At 39.0% G+C, this 20,193-nt stretch overlaps 5 protein-coding genes across 5 annotated transcripts; 3 read left to right on the top strand and 2 right to left on the bottom strand.

Moving 5' to 3' along the window:
• Nucleotides 1-938: 938 nt before the first annotated feature.
• On the top strand, nucleotides 939-2,142 carry LOC101305041 (xyloglucan endotransglucosylase/hydrolase protein 2-like). Its single transcript, XM_004292317.1, has 4 exons — nucleotides 939-1,059; nucleotides 1,195-1,295; nucleotides 1,390-1,592; nucleotides 1,776-2,142. The coding sequence occupies exons 1-4, from the start codon at nucleotides 939-941 to the stop codon at nucleotides 2,140-2,142; spliced, it is 792 nt and encodes a 263-aa protein (XP_004292365.1).
• Nucleotides 2,143-2,939: 797 nt separating this feature from the next.
• On the top strand, nucleotides 2,940-4,552 carry LOC101304741 (xyloglucan endotransglucosylase/hydrolase protein 2-like). Its single transcript, XM_004292316.1, has 4 exons — nucleotides 2,940-3,108; nucleotides 3,629-3,729; nucleotides 3,866-4,062; nucleotides 4,150-4,552. The coding sequence occupies exons 1-4, from the start codon at nucleotides 2,940-2,942 to the stop codon at nucleotides 4,550-4,552; spliced, it is 870 nt and encodes a 289-aa protein (XP_004292364.1).
• A 109-nt stretch (nucleotides 4,553-4,661) lies between these two features.
• LOC101291192 (UBX domain-containing protein 1-like) lies at nucleotides 4,662-8,279 on the bottom strand. The gene is made up of 10 exons (XM_004290150.1): nucleotides 8,168-8,279; nucleotides 7,821-7,897; nucleotides 7,491-7,570; nucleotides 7,242-7,314; nucleotides 6,948-7,015; nucleotides 6,753-6,834; nucleotides 6,336-6,419; nucleotides 6,129-6,206; nucleotides 5,641-5,760; nucleotides 4,662-5,312 (listed from the first exon to the last, which is right to left on the bottom strand). Exons 1-10 carry the CDS (start codon nucleotides 8,259-8,261, stop codon nucleotides 5,136-5,138), a joined length of 933 nt encoding a protein of 310 aa, XP_004290198.1. The 5' UTR covers nucleotides 8,262-8,279; the 3' UTR covers nucleotides 4,662-5,135.
• A 432-nt stretch (nucleotides 8,280-8,711) lies between these two features.
• On the top strand, nucleotides 8,712-10,212 carry LOC101290915. Its single transcript, XM_004290149.1, has 4 exons — nucleotides 8,712-9,031; nucleotides 9,109-9,201; nucleotides 9,519-9,620; nucleotides 9,702-10,212. The coding sequence occupies exons 1-4, from the start codon at nucleotides 8,728-8,730 to the stop codon at nucleotides 9,842-9,844; spliced, it is 642 nt and encodes a 213-aa protein (XP_004290197.1). The 5' UTR covers nucleotides 8,712-8,727; the 3' UTR covers nucleotides 9,845-10,212.
• LOC101315395 (GPI transamidase component PIG-T-like) lies at nucleotides 10,104-14,163 on the bottom strand. The gene is made up of 5 exons (XM_004290148.1): nucleotides 13,798-14,163; nucleotides 11,694-12,953; nucleotides 11,337-11,486; nucleotides 11,074-11,251; nucleotides 10,104-10,667 (listed from the first exon to the last, which is right to left on the bottom strand). Exons 1-5 carry the CDS (start codon nucleotides 14,026-14,028, stop codon nucleotides 10,492-10,494), a joined length of 1,995 nt encoding a protein of 664 aa, XP_004290196.1. The 5' UTR covers nucleotides 14,029-14,163; the 3' UTR covers nucleotides 10,104-10,491.
• Nucleotides 14,164-20,193: the final 6,030 nt, after the last annotated feature.

The raw sequence follows: 20,193 nt of genomic DNA, 5'->3' as shown, positions 1-20,193 counted from the left end.
TTCTCTCATTTCTCTTCGTTGTTGTGACTTCTGGAAATTAGGCAGCTAGGAAATTAGACCAGAACTATTTCTCTTATACTTCAAACAAACAATTAGACACTATTGTTGACAACTAGATTAATTGCTAGGCAACCTATTAGCTAGTTTACACTACATGCATGTTAACATTGGCTTTGGAAACCCATTAGTGTATACCTGTTTAAGTTACCTAGCTAGGAGGAGAAATAAAAAAGCAACATTAATTCAATCTGCATTGAATTTAATCAATTCACAGTTTCAACTAAGCCCGAAGGTGAATGGAATTAGTAATATATATACATGTTGTTGTAAGATGCTTGATCAGGCATTTACGCACGTTCAATTAATCCAAAAGAACAACATGAACCATGAGCTAGAAATTATCAGTACCAAGTGCATGTATCGAAAACAGGCTAGGAGGAGATGAAAAATATATGAACTTCAAGATTTGTGATCGATTTTGCAGGTTTAAGTAATCTAGTTATTATAGGTATATATAGTAAACGGTGAAAAAGAAGTTGATATATTGTTAGTTGAAGCCGCCTCCTTTACTTGTTTAAATTAGGATTCTGCCTGCTCGCTGATTAATCTACTTTGATATTGATCAATGGACTATGCGAGCTTTGCATAAATACCATCGGAGCACAGAGTTTCTATCTCCAATCATGAGACGATTAGTTCAACATTTCATTCTATACACATTGCAAATATCGACACTTTTCTACTAGACTATTGTTTTGTATCTTTACTGTGATATGATATTGTTTATGCCTTGCAGTAGTTCGTTTTAGAGCATGTGTATATATTAGGAGAAGCTTTTTTCTTAAGAATCTTAGAGGGATTATGCTTCTGCAACATTTCTGAATATATCATACATGATGATGCTGCTTTCTATGATCTTTTTTCTAGTCCTTTCTGTAATGAGTGAAGCCTTTGATGATGTTAGATTTGATGAAAACTACGTCGTTCGATACGGAAATGATCATATCTCGAAGCTAGACCAAGGAAGAGAAGTTCAGCTCTCTTTGGACTTGGCTTCAGGTAATAGTAGTTCTATGAGCTCTCAATCGATATCCATGAATTAATGCAGAACTGTAACCTAGCTAGCTTTCTGTATAATGTTAATGAAATTTAATTTGTTCTCTTATCAAAGAACCCGATTGACATGAATGCTAGGATCGGGGTTTAATTCCAAGCGTGGCTACGGTTCGGGATTCTTTGAAATGAGAATAAAGTTGCCAGCAAGACATTCTCCGGGAGTTGTCACTACATTTTATGTAAGAAATTAAATTGATTGTACAATATTTTCTCTCAGTTGGTTCATCATTAAGTTATGAATCAATTCAAAAATGAAGTTTGGATCGATGGCAGCTAAGTTCACATCCAGATAATAAGCCTGGAAATCATGATGAGCTAGACTTTGAGTTCTTGGGCACAGAAGGACCTGTATTCTCTTTACAAACAAATATTTTCGCAAATGACAATGGGAATAGAGAGCAAAGACTTCATCTTTGGTTTGATCCCACAAAGGATTTCCATAAGTATGGAATCCTATGGAACCATCGCCAAATAGTGTAAGCTGATTCAATACGAGGGTTTTCATTAGTTCTTATTTTTCCTCTTAATTCTTTCCAGTCTCCATATATCGATCTTCTTCGTTATATATGTTATAATTAGTTGCTATACCACAATATCAATTTGTGAAAGAATTGTATTAGGTAATCTCATACTAGCTAGATATTTAATTGGGTTTTCAGGTTTTTTGTGGACAACATCCCTATTAGAGTGTTCAAGAACAATACAAGGTTGGGAGCAAGGTACCCTTCACAAGAGATGTCTGTGGAGGGAAGCATATGGAATGGAGAATCTTGGGCATCAAGTGGGAAAAAGATTGAATGGTCTCAAGCACCATTCCAAGCACACTACCAAGAATTTGATATATATGGGTGTCCATTTGGAGCCAATTGCTCTTCTGAATCTCAACTCTACTGGTGGAATACAAAGGAGTTCTATGAACTGACCCCAGAACAACAAAGAATCTATAAGAAAGTGACTCAGAAATACATGTTTTATGACTATTGTCATGATAGGGGAAGAAACTTCAAGGAATGCCAAATAAGATAGTTAAGTTGTGGCACGTATCTCCCTGACGACGTACGTCTAGCATGCTTAATTTGCATGTTTACAACCTTTAATTACATGATATATATGCAAAAATAAAACAAATTTTGGGTTTCAACTTTCCGTTATGGCAGGGTTTTTCTTTGAGCTGTATATGAAGCCAGGGTCTTGGATGTCAACCCCCCATCATTCACATCTATCATCTATGTAGTCATGGAGAATTGTAACTTGAAATTTGAACAAACTAGAACAGAATTTGATCCATCTTTCTGAGCGACGTCAAGATTGGCTGCCACAACAGCTGAGTACACCAATAAAAGCTAGCTGGGTTAATTTATTGTTTTGGAGTTTCTTTCGTGCACTGTATATATATATCTATCATTTGAGGCTTCTTTTTCCTCTAGTTGTACATCTCTATATCACAAAAGTGCAGGAAAAATAATTCTTGCGAAGAATAATTGAACTACGTACAATATGCTAACTTTCTTTTCAAATGCATGGCTGTCTTTGTGATCCAAAACCTAAAGTTATTTTGCAAGTGATTGCTTATAGGAAAAAAAGGAAAGGAAAAGTCGGTAAAAATGATGTGGGTTGGTTATGGAGATGGAAGGGAGAGTAGAGAAGTCAATAGCGTGCGGGTAAGAATGTGTGTATGGTAGAGAAAATGATGGTCACGCTCTTTGAATTGAGTTTCTTATCAAGTCGTTCCTAACCATTCTCTATATATAAGTTGCAATTTTTGAGTCTATAACTTGTACCACCAACTCTGTTTGGCACTAGAACCAGCCTGCAATTTGGCTATGGCTTTTCCGGCGGAGGGTTTCGTTGTGTTCTTTCTATTTTGTGGTGTGATGCTTGCAAATGGTGAGGTTGGCTTTGATGAAAATTATCAAGTCACATGGGGTTTTGATCATGCCTTGCGTGAGAATGGAGGGAGACAGATGCAGATTTACTTGGATCAATATACGGGTTATCATCATCTTCCTCATTCTTCTTCTAATTTTTGTTTGAGTGCTAACGATAGTCTTCCCATTCAGGAGGGTTCAATTCGATCATCTTAAAGTTACTGTATATTCTGTTTGATTAGTTCAAATATTACATATAGCTAGGTGACTTATCAACCATTCGACCATGGAATCAAACTGGTCGCGACCGTGTTAGCTAGCTACCTTTGTTCAACCAATGAACTAGGCTATGAAGATTATAACTAAATTATAACAAGCAAATCATGTTCAAAAATGAAATACATGTATGCATGTTTGTGTGTGTGTATTAAACAAGTAAAGGGCTAAATCGATCTCTATTACTATTGCTCACAAGTTAATATTATCATGCCAGTGTTAGAGTTAGGGGATCGATAATCTATACGTAACTTGCCACTAGTACGTACGTACTACTTCCACCAAACTAGGTCAAGGACGATCAATGGTTATTGCTAGAATTAGGGTTTTGCCAAAAATTACCTAACTTGATTAATATTATTGCGCAGGGGCTGGGTTTGAATCCAAGCAATGGTTCGGCTCTGGGTGGTTTAATCTGAGGATCAAGGTACCAGTGAGGGACTGTGCTGGAGTTGTCCTAGCTTTTTATGTGAGTATTATTTTGAGTATTAATCAAAATATCAAATATGCCTCTTTCTTCACCCTTTGAGATAATCTTAGAGTACGTCCCAGAGGAATTCAATGAAATTCATGCTATATATTAAGTTACACATGTTAATTTACAGCTGAGATCAGAGGGTAGTCACAACCAGGATGAGCTAGACTTCGAGTTCTTGGGAAATAGAGAAGGCAAGCCAATCACCTTGCAGACAAATGTGATTACAAACGGTCAAAACTACAGAGAGCAAAGAACACATTTTTGGTTTGACCCAACTGCAGATTTTCATGACTACAAGATTCTTTGGAACCATCATCAAGTTGTGTAAGAACTATGTCGACCTTCCAGTCATGTATATCTATTTTTGCATGCATATCAGAACATTCATACAACTCATTCTTGCTCCTGCAGCTTTTATATCGACAATATCCCCATCAGGGTTTTCAGGAACAACAAAAAGATCAAGGTTGCCTATCTAACGCGGCCGATGGTAATAGCCGTAAGCATATGGGATGGATCAAGTTGGGCAACTGATGGAGGCCAAACAAAGATCGACTATAACCGTGCACCATTTAGAGCTTATTTCCAGAAGTTCGACATGAATGCCTGCATAGTAGACAGGTCCAAGCCCGATGTTGGGGAATTTTGTTATGCTACCAAATATTTGTGGAACCATAGGGTTCATCGGCAACTAAACTCAACCGATCTAGAAGCATATAACAGGGTGAGAAGAGAATATATGAACTATGACTATTGTACTGATACGCAAAGGTTCCAAACATTTCCCAGAGAGTGTACCGTACCAGTGGTGTAGCTAGTTTGTCATGAAAAGAGGCTTATTATTTGAAGAAGGGAAAATTAGAAGAAGGAAAAGGGTACACCAAAGAAGCCTCAGCAAGCTAGCATGCATATTTTTCTTTTTCCGATCCAATTCATATATACTACCCTAGCATGTATATTGCAAACAAGCACCAAATTCTAATAAAACCTAAAATACTCCTATTGACAATTAGTACTCTAGTACGTACCACAAGTCTTGTTTTGTAAGCTAGAGACATCACGAAGCGGAGTTGTTGTTGTTGTTGTATGTATCTTGATCATGTGGGAGGAAGTTAGATTCATGTTTCTAAGCGATAGTTGCCGATACTTTTACTCTTCATTTGAGTCGCATTAACGAGTACCTCGAGATGTTAGTTGGATGAGAGTTAGATACGAGCAGGCTGTAAACCATAAGGAATAATATTTTCTAAGTATACTCTCCAAACAAATTTCTTTAATAGCTTTTCTATTCAACTATTTATTAATAGTTCATCAATACTGCATAATGAAAACCAGTTTCCCTTCTAAGTTTAAGATATAAGTTACACTGAACCTGGTATTACAATCTTGTCTTCCCACTACAGAAGGCCAAAGAACGGGTTAGTCAATGCAGACTTCAGTTCAGAAGCAGCGGAATACAATGTTGCCATGTCAACCTTATCGCGAGGAAGATACAAGAACTCTCCCGCTTCAGTTCTCTCAAACCCACAGAGCTCAAGAAACTCTATTCCTCCAATCAAACTTCCAACTCTATCCTGTTCAGAAATTACAACAGAAATATTATATTTTCACAAAAAAAAAAAAAACAAATCTAGGTAAGATATAATAACAGCTGTTAGTTGTGTTCATATACACTTTGTGTTCAATAAGTATGCAATTAAAATAAAATATATTGCATATATTGGTCATATATGTATATATATACCCAAAAGCAATTGCCAGAATCACCCCATATTTTCAGCATTGTAAATCTTCTCACAGACAGCCATTCCAGCATGACCATACTGAAGTTACCAATACTCTACACTACAGACTCACTCTCAGACAAAAATGAAGAGAAAGTCAAAAAAATATCGTACTTACCAAGAATGACGGATTACTGAGTCTAATCTTCCGGAATTTTTCTTGATCAGGATTCTTTGCGACATTGCCAACATAAGTCATCAGAGTTTGGAAAGCTCGTCGTACTCTAGCATCATCATCCTAAATCCACCCAAACATAATCAAAAGATGAAATCCGCAAACCGTATGTAAAACTTTCAGACATTTTTATTTTTCTTTTTTACAGGCCCACAGTATTCTAGATTAGTTGTCCAGTTATTTCTTTTCCAATTTTCAGACTCTAACAATCCTGTTGGACTAGAAAAAGGCATAGTAGTGAGACGAGATAAAGATCTCCTCATACCTATTCCCTCAAACCATGCTACTTGAAAATATTAATTTGATCTCAGTTGCATGCCATATATGCAAGCAAAGATTAATTCTTTGTATTCTTGTAACAAGCCAGTAGCCTTTGACAATAGCAGAAACATATATCAAACAAATAACAGAGAGGAAAGACCTTTATTCACCTTGTGGTTGCGCCTTAGAGACCTTAAACACTCTCTCATATGTTCTGACTTTGCAACAGATCGGACGGGCAATGATTTCTGCCAGTAAGTAGTATGAAGAGAATATCAAGGATATTTATATGCACAAGACCAAGAAATTATTTTTTTATTTCTAATAATGAGAAAGAGGAGACTTTGAATCTATAGTCATGACAAAAGATATTGAACCTGGATTTGCCCCCTCACAGGTATAGAAAGTTTCGCAGATGCAGTGTGTCCTGGTGGTAATCCAAGCTTTACTCTTCTTTCTAACTGTAATGGTATGCATACAAGTTAGTAAATTCAATACACTTTGGGAAAAATGAAGATCATTGGATGGATTAATAAAAAAAGAAAAGATCATTGGATGTAGAATAACGATCATAGTTAATGAGTACAGTGAATATCCCAATATCACAGTATGAGTAACTATTGGGGTTGCAGTAAATTCTATCCTCGAAATTTTATCCTTTTTGTACTAGGAATCATATATTAGGATCAAGAGGCTTGGGAGAAAGTACACCAGAAGTCCAGAACTAAGGAAATGATCGATACTGAAAACACAAAAGGTTAAAAGCAAAAAAATGGAAGCATGTTGCAAAGCACCTTATCTTGTTCTAGTTTCCAGCGAATTCTCTCTCTTGCTCGTTTCTCTTCCTCTTTCTCAGAATTCCGAGACGCTATATTACTGAGACAATGGAGTACGTACTTATTGGACTGAGAAGTTAAATATTTCAAGTCTTGTCGGACTAAAACAAAATAGTTCAGATGGAATTCTCAACGATAACTGAATTGACAAACCGTTTTCTTTCGTTGTCTTCTAAGATTTGCTTTGCTTGTACGACTTCCTTACCAGATCGAATCCTCTCCTGAAACAAAAACAGTTTAAACACTAAACAAATAAGTTAGACCTTAAAAAGAAAAGTAGAGACAAAGGGATGTCACTAGCATGTCAACACAATTTCTACTGCCACTTCAGTCAAATCAAAACATTAAAACAAGCAGCCCTAACTCTTCCAGACTGAAGTTATACAGATAGAATAAAGTTCACAAAGCAACAAATAGAATAAAGTTATACAGATAAATGCACAGTACCTTCTCCCTTTCTCGTTCCATTTGTTGTTCCAATTTCTTTTCTTCTTCTTTCCTCTTCTTGCGTGTTTGATCCCTGAAAGATGCAACAGAATAACAATAAAATGGAACAGGATGTATATACTTAGATGCCTGTAGCCAAAAGGCTTCAAACATAGAACCATTTATATAAATGACATATTGGTGGAAGAGTTAATAAATCTGACAGTGTATTTGGTTTTACTGCAAACCCACAGACAATGAGAAAGTAACCTCAACTCTTGTGCTTTTATTTTCATCGCCTCCGTGATATGGAATGGCTCTGGAGATTCAATATCAATGTCTACTGGTACCTGTGAGTAGATGAACAGGTACACCAAAGTAAATCCTGTGACAGGTATGTGCATACAAAATTTTTTTCAATGCCCTACCGAAATTGATTATTTCTAAAACTAAATTTCCTTTTCTGTTACACATTTATTCTTGTTATCTAAACCTGATGTAAAATCTGGTCACACCAGCTACCAGATAGATTTGTCTATAACAATGGAATCCGTAAGCAATGTAAGAACCAAACATAACCAATCAAGAAATGAATCATACCAAGGGCATCTGATCAATGTCCGGGTCATTCTCGTGATCAATGATCCAGTCTATACCAGCCTCTAAGCTAGCATTACCTGGTAAAACAACACAAAAGAACCATAATTGCCTAACTACAAAGTTGAACGATATTATAAGAGTACATGAACAGCAATCAAAACCCACTTTGAAATGCACATAAGATACCAAAGCACCTAACTACCCTTTTAACTCTGTACCATAAACTCATCAAAATTCTAATTTAGAATAGTCCTATTTCACAAGTCCTCCAGAAGCTGATACTCAAGACTATCAAAGCTAGAAATGAATATGCAGGCTTAATATCCCAAAAATGAGAAAAAGCCCACCTGAATAATGAAGTGCTCGAGTTGCCCGAGCTGTGGGAAATCCCATAGATTCAAGCTCTTGAAGCAATTTCTTGTTTACTCGAGGAACAGCCATCCCTGTTTGTACTTGGGTTTTTGGGTAATTGGAGGCCAAAGGGAGATGGTGAGGCTTAAATGAAGGGGGCTCAGAGATGCCCTGCCAGAGAAGCATTGTAAAGATTGGAATGTCATTTCACGAGTGTTCTGCAACCTTTCTCACTTCTTCTTCCTGTTGTGATTCTTCTGATTCCCTACTTATACCTTTCGGCGTTATTGTTGTTACGGAAAGAATTAAGCCACCTTGGAATTGGATTTGGATTTTTGAGTTAATGGTAATTAATAAATAAAAAAGATAATAATAAAAATTATTAGTGTAACCTAATGAGACCCACGTTTTCATTTCGGACTTGCCCCGGGCCCGACCCGTCCCTAAAAGAGTTTCAGACACTTCGAGAAACCGTTGGAAACATACTCCCTCTCTCCAACTCTTGAGAAAACAGAAGCAGCTTCTTTCTTCCACAATCACAACCAACACAAACACAATGTCCGAAAACAAAGCCAGACCGATCAGCCTCTTCTGCCCCTCGGTGCCGAGCACAGCCCGAGTTCTGGTGTCTCCGGAGCAGAGGCTGGACTTGGGCTCCATAGCCCGGACGTTTGGGCTCGACCCTTCGACGGTGAAGCTCAACGGCCACTTCATCAGCAGAGGACCCGACCTCGTCGCCTGCTCCGTCACATGGAAGTCCCTCCTCTCTTTCTTCTCCGCCAAGGGACTCTTTACCGGCGAAAACGACGCCTCCCCACTTGTCGTTGACGGCAAGCTCTGCAAAGTCGGCAACAAGCGTAGTAAGTACCAAGTTAATTTGTTGCTAATTCATAGGTATGATCCAATTTGGAACCAAGATTGAATCTTGATTTCTCAGGAGGGCATGATGGTGTAAAGACTATTGGGTATGTGACTGAAGACCAAGATAGTAAGCTGGTCAGTAGTAAAAAGACCAGGACCAGTGACCCAGGTAAAAAGAACGTTTGGTTTTTTATTGTTATTAATTTCTTGCTGAGAATGTTTTGGGTTTCTTTTAGGTATTTAGTACTCTTCAGTAGTATCACAATTTACTGAAGTTTCGGTTATGGAAGTTAGTCTACAAATGCATGAAGTTGTCTGGTCTTCAATCTTCACTGCCTGTAGCCATATGTTAATGCATTGTAGAATTGCTGCCATGTCTCAAATGTTTACAGTTTGAATTGCTTTTAGCTGATCATATTACCCATTTGCAATTTTTATGAGAAGTGAATTTGACTTGTTTCGTGTGTTTTATGCATCTTTCACCAGGATGTGGAGTGCCCAACTACAATGGCATTTGCTCCAAGAGAAAGCAATTGCTGGAGGATGTAAACTTGATCAAGAAGCTAAAGATCAATGATACTAATCCCGGTACATGAACTGTTACAATGAGAATCTGACTTTTAATCTGTTTTTCTGCCATTGCCGGATGCTTAAAATTTTATTTTCCAGATAACCAAGGAAGAAGTAGAGACGTATGCAACAGTATCTCAAACACGAAATCCCAATTTAGGTGCAGCTACTCAAGTGGACGAGTGAAGCGGATGAGAGAAGATGAAGCAGTCGAAGTTTCGCATTGCAAAAAGATGAGATGAAGCTTGCTTTTTGATCTTCTAAAGTTGTAAATTTTGCAAAACAAAATAATAGTGCAGATGGATCTTGTTTTGCATTCAGTTGCAGCATTGACAATTTTCATATGCTTCATTCACGGGAAAAGAGTAACAAACAAGAGCAGAGAAAACTTAACAAAATGACTCCGGGTTAATAGGCCCTCACATTGAGGAACAAAAATGGCCTAAAAATATGCAACTGAAGAAAACAAACTGCTGAAAAGAAAAGACAAGCTAAAGTTATGATATTGAACAGCTATAGACATGGATAACTAAAGTTTTAACACACTTTCGCTCCTACCTTGAACATCTTCCGCTGACAAATACATATACCAAAACCGTCTCACTTTAAGTTACACAATCTTTGCAGCAGCCGGGATGTCGTGAGTGATCACAACTTTCCTCAGCCTTACCAAATAAGTGAGGGAGGGAGTGTTTTTAGGGTCTGATGGGTCTGACTAGCGTGATGTTTAGTGTTTAGTCTCAGGTCAACATTGGGGAAACCTAAGGAATAGTACCCATGGTACTGCACCCAAGTTCTGCCCCTCGCGTAATTAGGGGTCTAAAATCAGAAGATGATATTGTACAGTAAAGGACCCAATTGGCACCTATTGTACAATAACGTAGACAGATCATCCATAATAAACTTGCCAAAAGACAGCAATTCCAGCCACTAGTATAATGAACCATAGTTTTGAACGGCTGGAGGATGATGAAGTGGATGTTGACTCAACTGGCTCCAATGGTCTCCCACTGATCTTGGCATACAGCTTAAATAGCAGCTGACGAAGCAGACCAGGTTCCTTCTCTGCAATTAAATGACACAAGATGTACATAGTAAGTAAAAAAAACTGCATCAGCTTCTTAATAACAGAATAACAACCATACTTCGGTCTTAGAAGGGGGAGTATGGGTCCATTTTCTGGTGAGATCCAAGAGGACTATCGCTTAGAGGAAACTATGTCTCTAACCACAAACCAAAAATAATTGCACCAAGAATCTAGAACAGGGATAGAAATTAAACTTAGATGATGGTCTGTAAAAAGTATATATTATATGTTTCAAACATCTGCCACTTATTTTGTTGTCTTAAACATCAATACTGTGTTCTAAAACCATGAGACTGTCACTACTCAATGAGTCAATATTATACTACAACACAATTCCAGTCAATTCTAAATGTTTAAGATAAAAAATACAAAAAAAAACATCACCTTTCTTCTCCAATCTTTCCTCCTCACCAACCCGTCTTCGAAGTACATTTAGCAAGGAACCAAAATACAAAGCACATACAGTACATGTGATTGTGATAACATTGTATGGCATGCTAAAATCGGGAGTTGTCAAGGGTACCAGTAATACTTCTGTGTACGCCAGAATAGCGCTGTTTTCCTACACAAATACAGAACCGACCATAGGTATAAACATAAAGAAATGGGAGAGATATGCAGCCAAGAGTATATAGTGGTTATAATACCTTAAATTTTGATAAGATGGCTGACTTATCTGTAGAATCATCTTTCAAAAACTGCATACTTGTATGGAAGTTGGGAAAGCTTATTATGGCTGATGGAATATCAAATCCCTGATTGGCATCTGGAGGATATTCATCAATATGCAAAAACCCCTACAAAAATATCATAAAGTAGTCATAAGAAAACCAACTAGTAACAGCTAAACTTTAGCACATTCAATGGCCTATATTCCAAGCACATAAGATGATAGTTCCCATCACCTATGCTTCAGTAACCTCTGTTTTAGGCTTACGAATTATTATACCTTTCATGCCAAAAGGTTATAAGACAATGGGAAAAAAAAAAGTACCACAGCATACCTTATCAAAGTCTAAAGTTATTGCGGCTGATTTCATTCCACATGGGAATTTCAGAATCATCTCCATAACCCCAGGTGACACCTTGTCTATAGAGGGAGAAACACGCATCTTTTCAACAACATCTGAAACTGCTTGAGGTTGTTCATTAACATACACTTGCAGTGTATGAAAATAAACCTTGATATACCAAGGCACGACCTGAAAAACTTTTACTTCCAATTTGCACCTGCCTTCACTCGTTTCAGTATGCAAGAGCTCATCAGTCAATTCTGTAGATCTCAAGGATACTGCAATTGCGCCCCTTTCATTCCCACTTCCCATCAAGAACCTACTAACATGTAATGGTGCTTTCTGACAGGACCAAGCTACAGGAACCTTCCAAGTTAGGCCTAAATCAAACGGCCGAGACTCATTGTACTTGTCAACAGAAAATTCATATAGAACAGATGGGTTCTTTTTTTCAAGGCCTTTCAGTTCTTCTAACACCCTATCAGGCTTAACAGATACTTCAAAGCAAGCGTTTCTCCCAACACCTTCAGATATATATTTATCAGCACCAGATATCTTATTTTCTTTCTGCAAACTATCCAGTTCAGCAACTAGACTGCCATCAAGCTGAAGGTATACAATGGAAGACTTGGCAAGAACACATCTACCACTGACCTTCCTTCCGAAAATTGAAGTCAAGGACCAGCTGGGTTGCAAATTTGTCTCATGAGAATAGCTCCTCCCAGTTCTCTGACTAGAAGGCTGTAAAACCACTGTGAGTGTTTGTTCCAGGACAATTCCGGAGCCTCCACCCTCTGGTTCAAATTTACTTGATGTCAAGTGCAACCGCTGTGAATGATAAAACCCCTTGTAGATAGATGGTCTATCCATTAATGTAGATAGCCCAGCTTTATCTCGACAAGGAAGGAGCTTCAGCCAGGGTGTTAGGTTCTCAGTGCAAACAGCCTCACGGGGCAATGAACCATACCTCAGGCTGCCTGAATCCGGGCGAAAACCCCAGTCAGGAGCAGAATATGTTGTAGAAGATTCTAGAAAGTTTATTGAAGCGCAAAAGAGACCTGAAAGAGCATGGGTCAAATTCTTCCAGGAATCATCCACCTGTTCATGACGGACATCAAATACAGCCCACAACTCAACTCCTGGAGGTTTGGCATTGTTGCTTGATATGGGATCGAACCCACCCCACTGATCATAGTTCCAGCGACCTTGCGTGAAAGATAACTCCATTTCCTTAACATGAAATTTCTGAACCTGTCCAATGAACACTATCACTCAAGTTATTTAGTAGCTTAAATGCTACAAACATTTTCATGAACACAGAGACGAACAATTCTAGGAAAACAGAACACAGCTTTTGCTAGTAGAATATGACTCCCTCAGATGTGAAACACATTTGAGACAGCCAAAATCATAATGACCAAGTTTTTTAAATGCTGGTTACAATGCCTAAGTAGTAGTTTCGACTGAATGGCATTTGGATTAAGTTTAATAAACTATCACGCCACCGACACATTCAGGTTCGATATACTACTATACAACTAAAAATCACGAAAGTTTCATCTTGGTTCAATCTACATTCAGTCATTCACATCATATACAAACCATATAAAACCAAATTCTGTTAATTCAGAAACTACAGACCTAAACCTAAAGTTGATGTCTCCAAGTGTGGAATTATAAACCCTAAAGTTGATTTCCAGTGCTAAATCTCAATGCAGATCTTGCCCTAAATAGCAGTTAAGACTGAACCGCATTTGGATTAAGTTTAATAAGCTATCACGCCATCAACAAAATCATGTCCATACACTACTACAGCGCGAAAAATTACCAAACCTCATAGTTTCCGCTTGCTTCAACTTAGTTTCGTATCACATACACACCATATACAGCCACATTTGGTGTTAATACAGAAACTACACAGACCTAAAGTTAATGTCTTTCAGTGGGCAACTTAAAAACCCTAAATGCTAAAGCTCAAAACTTTTCAAGCTCACAACCTCAGGCACCTTAGCTACAACAAAACCCAGAAACCAAGATCCAAAATTCACTATGCGCAATTCGAAAACTAAAACGTTAGAGGCAGGCAATGACTTACCAGCTGAGAAACGGCTTTGGGGAAGAGGTGGTGGTGATGACCATTGGAGGTGGAATGAGTGGCGCGGCTTTGGAAGTGGAAGTGGGCGAGCACTTTCCGATCCGGCAAGGGCCTCAGAAGTAACTCCTCCGAGAAATCTTCGCCGGCGGCCGATTGGGATTGAGAAATTGGGGCGAAATAGAAGAGGGAGAGTAGGAGGATGGGTCTGAGAAGAAGGAAGAGAAGGGCCATATGAGATTGGGGGAGTGGAGACTATGAATCGGAGTGTGGTGGGTTATGGGAGATAGCAGTCTGCCATGGAAGCATAGGTTTTGGTCAGTGAAAGACTCTCTACTCTTGCCAAGGACTGCTTCTCAATTATGTTGCAAAGGAAGCTCAAGAAAAGCCCCAATTTTAATGAAACCTTTTGCTTTCTTAAATTTTTACTATATGTAATTTTCTTTTTATTCAATATTGTATTTAATTTTTTTTCTTCTTTTTTTTTTTAGTAGGTAAAAAAGATGTTACTCCTCTGAGGCGGACAACCCATTCATTAATATAATTTTACAAGATCAAACTTGAAGGTTATGAATGACTCTCAATTACATCAACTGTTTAAAGACTCGATACTACAACCTAAAAAATTAATCTATCTAACAAAAAATCCAAACGACTCAACAAAAATAAACTGACTCAACAGAAGTAAAACTGACTCAACTGAAATAAGAACTCACTCAATCGCCAACAACATTGCACACTTTCATAGCAACCAACAGAGAAGCTTAGGGCCTAAAGACCCTCATGGTGTACCCCTCCACAACCCAAGTTAACTAAAGCTCCAAAACCATGTAATGTAGAGTGAACTACATCACTCCTCTACTAATGGACTAGACTCAATGGACTCACCACCCTCACCATCACCAAGCGGGTTCTTGATCACAATCCCAAGCCCACTTGCAAAGCTTGAGATCGAAACCAGACTAGGAAGCCCAAACTCAATTCCTAATAGACAGAACCCAGATCCAAGAAGACCTCCATCCAGCCACCATCACTGCCTTCATCTCTAACAGCACCATCATCGCCAGTGACCTCAATTTTCGATGGCTAAACCCCACTCGAAGGCCAACATCATCCCAAATCTCCTCCATTAGAGCCGGTGTACAACCAGACCACAGCTTCGCAGCCAATCCCTTCGCCACAGCACAACGATGTGACCCTAGGGAGGGCTGCCATCGAGACCCTGTCTTCCCTCTACCCATCACTGTTTTTGGTGACCTCCACAGACGGATGTATAACACCTCTATGAGAATGTAACACCTCCACAGACGAAGGTATAACATGAACAACATCATTAAAAATAATTGGCCTCACGTTTGACATCACAAATTGTGGCAAAAGATGTCATCTGTAAAAGTGGTATGAGATCTTAAATCAGAAAACCCAACTCTGAAAAATCAAGTGACCGACCTGTCACAGCTTGTACCAAGCACCTGTTTCCACAACCAAATAAATTAATTGACAGGGCAAAACACACTCTTACACCCACTACCAGACCAAGAGCTCTGCATGGCTAGCCGAAGTAGCATGAGAAAAAAAAAATAGACGAAAACCCCGTAAAAAAGCATTATTGGTATCCCGAAAAACTTCTCCAACCCCTACCATACTATTTGGATCATCAAAATCAACATTAACATTTAGTTTTACCATTCCAAAAAAAGGTTTCTGCCATCTGATCATGGAACCCTGAATAGGCACAATATTACTAACATGTCTGCTCGAAACTCTGTTGGCCACCCTAAATTCAAGAGAACAAACTCAGAGGCTAGTTAGCCTCATTATCCCATACTTTAAAGTTACGATTCATCCATACAGACTAGATGATTATCATTAGCAAAGGAAATACTAGGTTGAGTATTAGACACTAACCAATCTGCAACCGTAGAAGTCAAGATGTGGCTTGGAAGATTCACTAAGTGGAAGAGAACTAATATGAACACAATCTCTCAAAGCAGGCAAATGAGATTCAACTTCCTCATCACAAAATGGACATGTGGTATCAATATCAATGCCACGTTGGCTAAGTCGATTCCGTGTAGGAAGAATATTAGAAGCAGCCTTCCATGCACAAATTTTAACTATACTCGGGACATGATGTAACAACCCAGTCTAGTCTATTGAGATATTGTCTGCCGGCCCTCACGGTTTTTTTTTTAGATTTCACCCCAAAACGCGTCTCAATGTAAGGTACTAGCTCTGCACATATAAGCATAACAAACTTGTCTCCCCCGGGCAATGTGGGACGGGTGCACCTACTAGCTTGCCTGCCTAGTTAGGTCACCACAATTCACCCCCCTTTAGGGCCCGATGTCCGTGTCGGCACACTTCCGGTCGGGGACAGACTCTGATACCATCTGTAACAGCCCAATCCAGTCCAGTCCATTGAGATATTGTTCGTTTTGGGTCCACCGGTCCTCACGGTTTTGTTCTTAAGATTTCACCCCAAAACGCGTCTCAATGTAAGGTGTTAGCTCTACACATATAAACATAGCAACTTGTCTCCCCTGGGTGTGGGACAGGTGCACCTACTAGCTTGCCTGCTTAGTTAGGTCACCACACATGAGCTTTCCAAATCTGTTTCCATAGATGCGTACTAGGATTAGGCGCATCTTCGTTTTCCTCCAGAACCTGATGTCGGGCAACATGATAGGCCGACTTAGCAGTAAACTGACCCTTATGATCCTATCCCCAAATCCATTTGTCATCATAATTACGGTTGCTAACCTGAAGAGTTAAAATACGCTCTACAATGTTAGCTGAAAAAAGCTCAAATAAAAAAAAGGATTAAATTCAGTTTGCCCCCTCGTACTTTAGGTCAATAATTAGTTTGGTCCCATATCTTTTTTTTTAATAACGCTGGTCCTTAAAGTTCTATTTCACATCAGTTTAGTCCAATTTTTGAATTGCCCTCCTTACCATGACGTCATGCGCTGAGTTGTCCGCAACACAAAAACCTAATTTCTAACTTAAAAACGTAGAATAGTCATTTTATCATATTATGGTCTTCAAATAATTTAAAGGTGTATTAATCGTTCGAGATAGTCAACAAAACTACACAGTCTGGCCCGGAGTTTTCTCCTTCGACTCACTAAACCAGCCGTCATTGTTGACCACCGGCATCACGCTCAAGAGCAGCGCGTCCTTCAACCTCTCCGTCCCCAACTATTGGCAGGGTAGGGTGTGGGGCCGAACACTCTGCAACGAATCCTCCACCGGAAACTTCTCTTGTTTCACCTCCGACTGCGGCACTGGAAAAGTCGAGTGCGACAGGAAATAACGTCATGCCGCCTGCTACTTTTGCTAAATTCGATCTCAACTTCGCCACCGGTGTGGACTTTTATGACGTCACCCTCATCGACGGGTTCAACCTCCCGATGGTGGTGGAGCCTCGCGGAGCAGGCAGCAACAACTACAGCTCTTCTAGATGCTCGGCCGACTTGAACGGCAATTGTTCTAAGGGGCTGCGGGTGGCTATCATAAAAGCCTTTCTTCTTCTTCTTCTTCTTCTTCTTCTAGTTCTTGTAGCTATCGTAATCGACGACCTCAGAATCCGTGACGAACCTGGAGTGCTACACGATGGACCGTCTGATCGAGTTGATCCAGTCCTGAGCTGAGAGGCCTTCATCTTCTTCGGCGTGCGAAACCAAACCCTAAGGCGCTCTGTTCTGCCCTGCTCTCTTCGTCATCATTGTTTCAGCAGGTACAGTACGTCTCCGCCTCTGATCTCTTCCTCCTCGTCTTCCTCTTTATCTTTATCGTAAAACTTTTTCTTTTTTTTTTTGGTTTCAAAGTCTTGTTCAACACAGATCTGTTTTTCCGCTTTTGCTTTCTGCCGAAGCGTTTTTAGCCTCCGTTGCTTTTTTCTTCTCTGTAATTTTTTTTGCTGTGAAATTCATATCGGAAATCATCACCGTCTGAATTGCCTGAAAAAGGTTATGATTCGCTCGCCGCCGGCGGATTGTTTAACAATGCGGTCGGCTTGGTATGGTGAATTTTGTGTATTTTGTTTCGGAGATTTTTGGTGTCTGTGAATAGGCTTAGTTGGGGACGGAGAGGTTGAAGGACGCGTCGCTCTTGAGCGTGAAGCCGGTGGTCGACAATGACGGCTGGTTTAGTGCGTCAAAGGAGAAAACTCCAGGCCAGACTGTGTAGTTGCAATTGTTGACTATCTCGAACGATTAATACACCTTTGAATTATTTGAAGACCATAATATGATAAAATGACTATTCTGCCCTTTTAAGTCAAAAATTGGGCCCTTGTGTCGCGGACAACTCAGCGCATGACGTCATGGTAAGAAGGACAATTCAAAAATTGGACTAAACTGATGTGAAATAGAACTTCAAGGACTAACGTTATTAAAAAAATATATATGGGACCAAACTGATTATTAACCTAAAGTACAAGGGGGCAAACTGAATTTAATCCTAAAAAAAAAAAGAATATTTCAACACCCTGGAGAGAGAAACAAATTTGAAATAAAAGAGGCTCTGGTGGAAAATAAGGCTGCAAGTAATACCTAATTACCAATGGTCATGCCAGTATTAGATTACCTCCTATTACCAATATGTTTACAAATGCCAGCTTGCAGATTATCCCTGCCTTGTAGAATACTCCTCCAAGCATAAGAAGCACAAGACCCAAGCCCTGCCTCCTAAGAGTTACAATGAGGAAAATAGATGGCTTTGGGTAATCTTCCTATTAACAAATGAGGATTTTGTAGTATGTCTCCATCCTTGTTTCGCTGGCATAGCAAGATTAAAAGCAAAAATATACTGAAACCCCTACCTCCCATAACTTTTGGTATACACAACTCATCTCAAGCCCTCCAATGCATAACCTTCTTCAACTCCGTACTACCCCACAGAATTGGGCACAAGGTTGGTGAAGTTCCTGAATCAAATTCTGAGGCAATAGATAACAATTCATAGTATACAAAGGCATAGTCTGGGCAATAGCCTTAATCAACAGCTCCTTGCCAGCTACACTGAGAAGTCGCAATCTCTAACCTGTGCGCTTCTTAGATAAATTATCTGACTTGGATTTTCCAACCAAAATAGGAATACCAAGATATTTCTCATGTTTCTCCACCAACTGCACACCTAGGATATCTGCCATTTCCTAACGTATCATATTAGGGACATCAGTATTGTTCACATGGTCAGCTACTGACTAAGGAAATCATGGTCAACCACCGTTGGATATAAATCCATGGGTGGAAAACAAAACAACTTAACTTTAAAATAATACTTCTCACCCTTGGATGTAAATGCAACGGTGGTTGACTATAATTTTGTTGGTCAGTAACTAACCAGGTGAACACTACTGTTAGGGACATTCACTGAACACCACATTACTTTTTCACAAATTAACTTGTTGACCGGAAGCTCTTTCGTACAGATTTAATAAACCACGAATAAATTCACAGTTTTGTGGAGATGTCAGTGAATACAACATACAATCATCTACAAATAAGAAATGACTGACCAATGAAGCTACATCACAAATATGCAAACCCTGCCACTGCCCTTTAGCTACTGCATCAGAACGTAGGAGAAATAAGTAAGGGGAAAGAGGGTCCGTTTGTTGAAAGCCCTTTTAGAGGTAATTAGATCTATTGAGCGACCATAAAATAATATTTTACTAAAGAGGTGACAACATGTTTTGTTCCGCCCAACTAGGATCAAAACTTATTTTGAGCATAATATGTTGTAGAAAGTTTTATTCCAACCAGTCATATGTCTTACTAATACCCAACCTTTAGCGCCAAAAACCCTTCTTTATCCCCTCGCAATTTGTTCATATAATGGGCCAACTCTATCGCCACCAAAGTATTATTTGAAATAAAACGGTCAGGTACAAAAACACTATGCCGAGAAAAAATAAGATCTAATAAGAAAGCCTTAAACGATTTGCCAAGACTTTCAATAGAGAAAAACTAATCTTTTATGGTGCATTTGCGCGGGCTTACAATTCTCTAATATTACAGTTATTTATTAAACTTATCTAGTTATACAACCTACTACTCACTATTCTCTCCTCAATTATATCTTTATTATTTTATTTTGCTACTTTCTACTTACTATAGTAACCCTTATTTTTAATTAGCATAATAAGAGTAATATCGATAAAACATAATTTGATGATTTTCTTTTTTTCCTTAACCATCTTTAACCAAAGAAAAAGAAAAAAGAAATAAAAAATTACACCAATTCCAATAGAGAGCCGAACCGGATTCCCGAAACCCCATTCGAATCGGCCAAGTAAAACGAGAGCTCTTTACTTCTTAACCCTCTCCCTCCCAGAAGCGGCTTCTCTCCTCCATCAAAATATCTAGTCCTCTCTCTCTCTCTCTCTCTCTC

This window comes from Fragaria vesca, linkage group LG2, assembly GCF_000184155.1.
Source record: "Fragaria vesca subsp. vesca linkage group LG2, FraVesHawaii_1.0, whole genome shotgun sequence".
Classification (NCBI taxonomy): Eukaryota; Viridiplantae; Streptophyta; class Magnoliopsida; order Rosales; family Rosaceae; genus Fragaria; species Fragaria vesca.
This window is presented reverse-complemented; position numbering and strand designations above follow the sequence as displayed.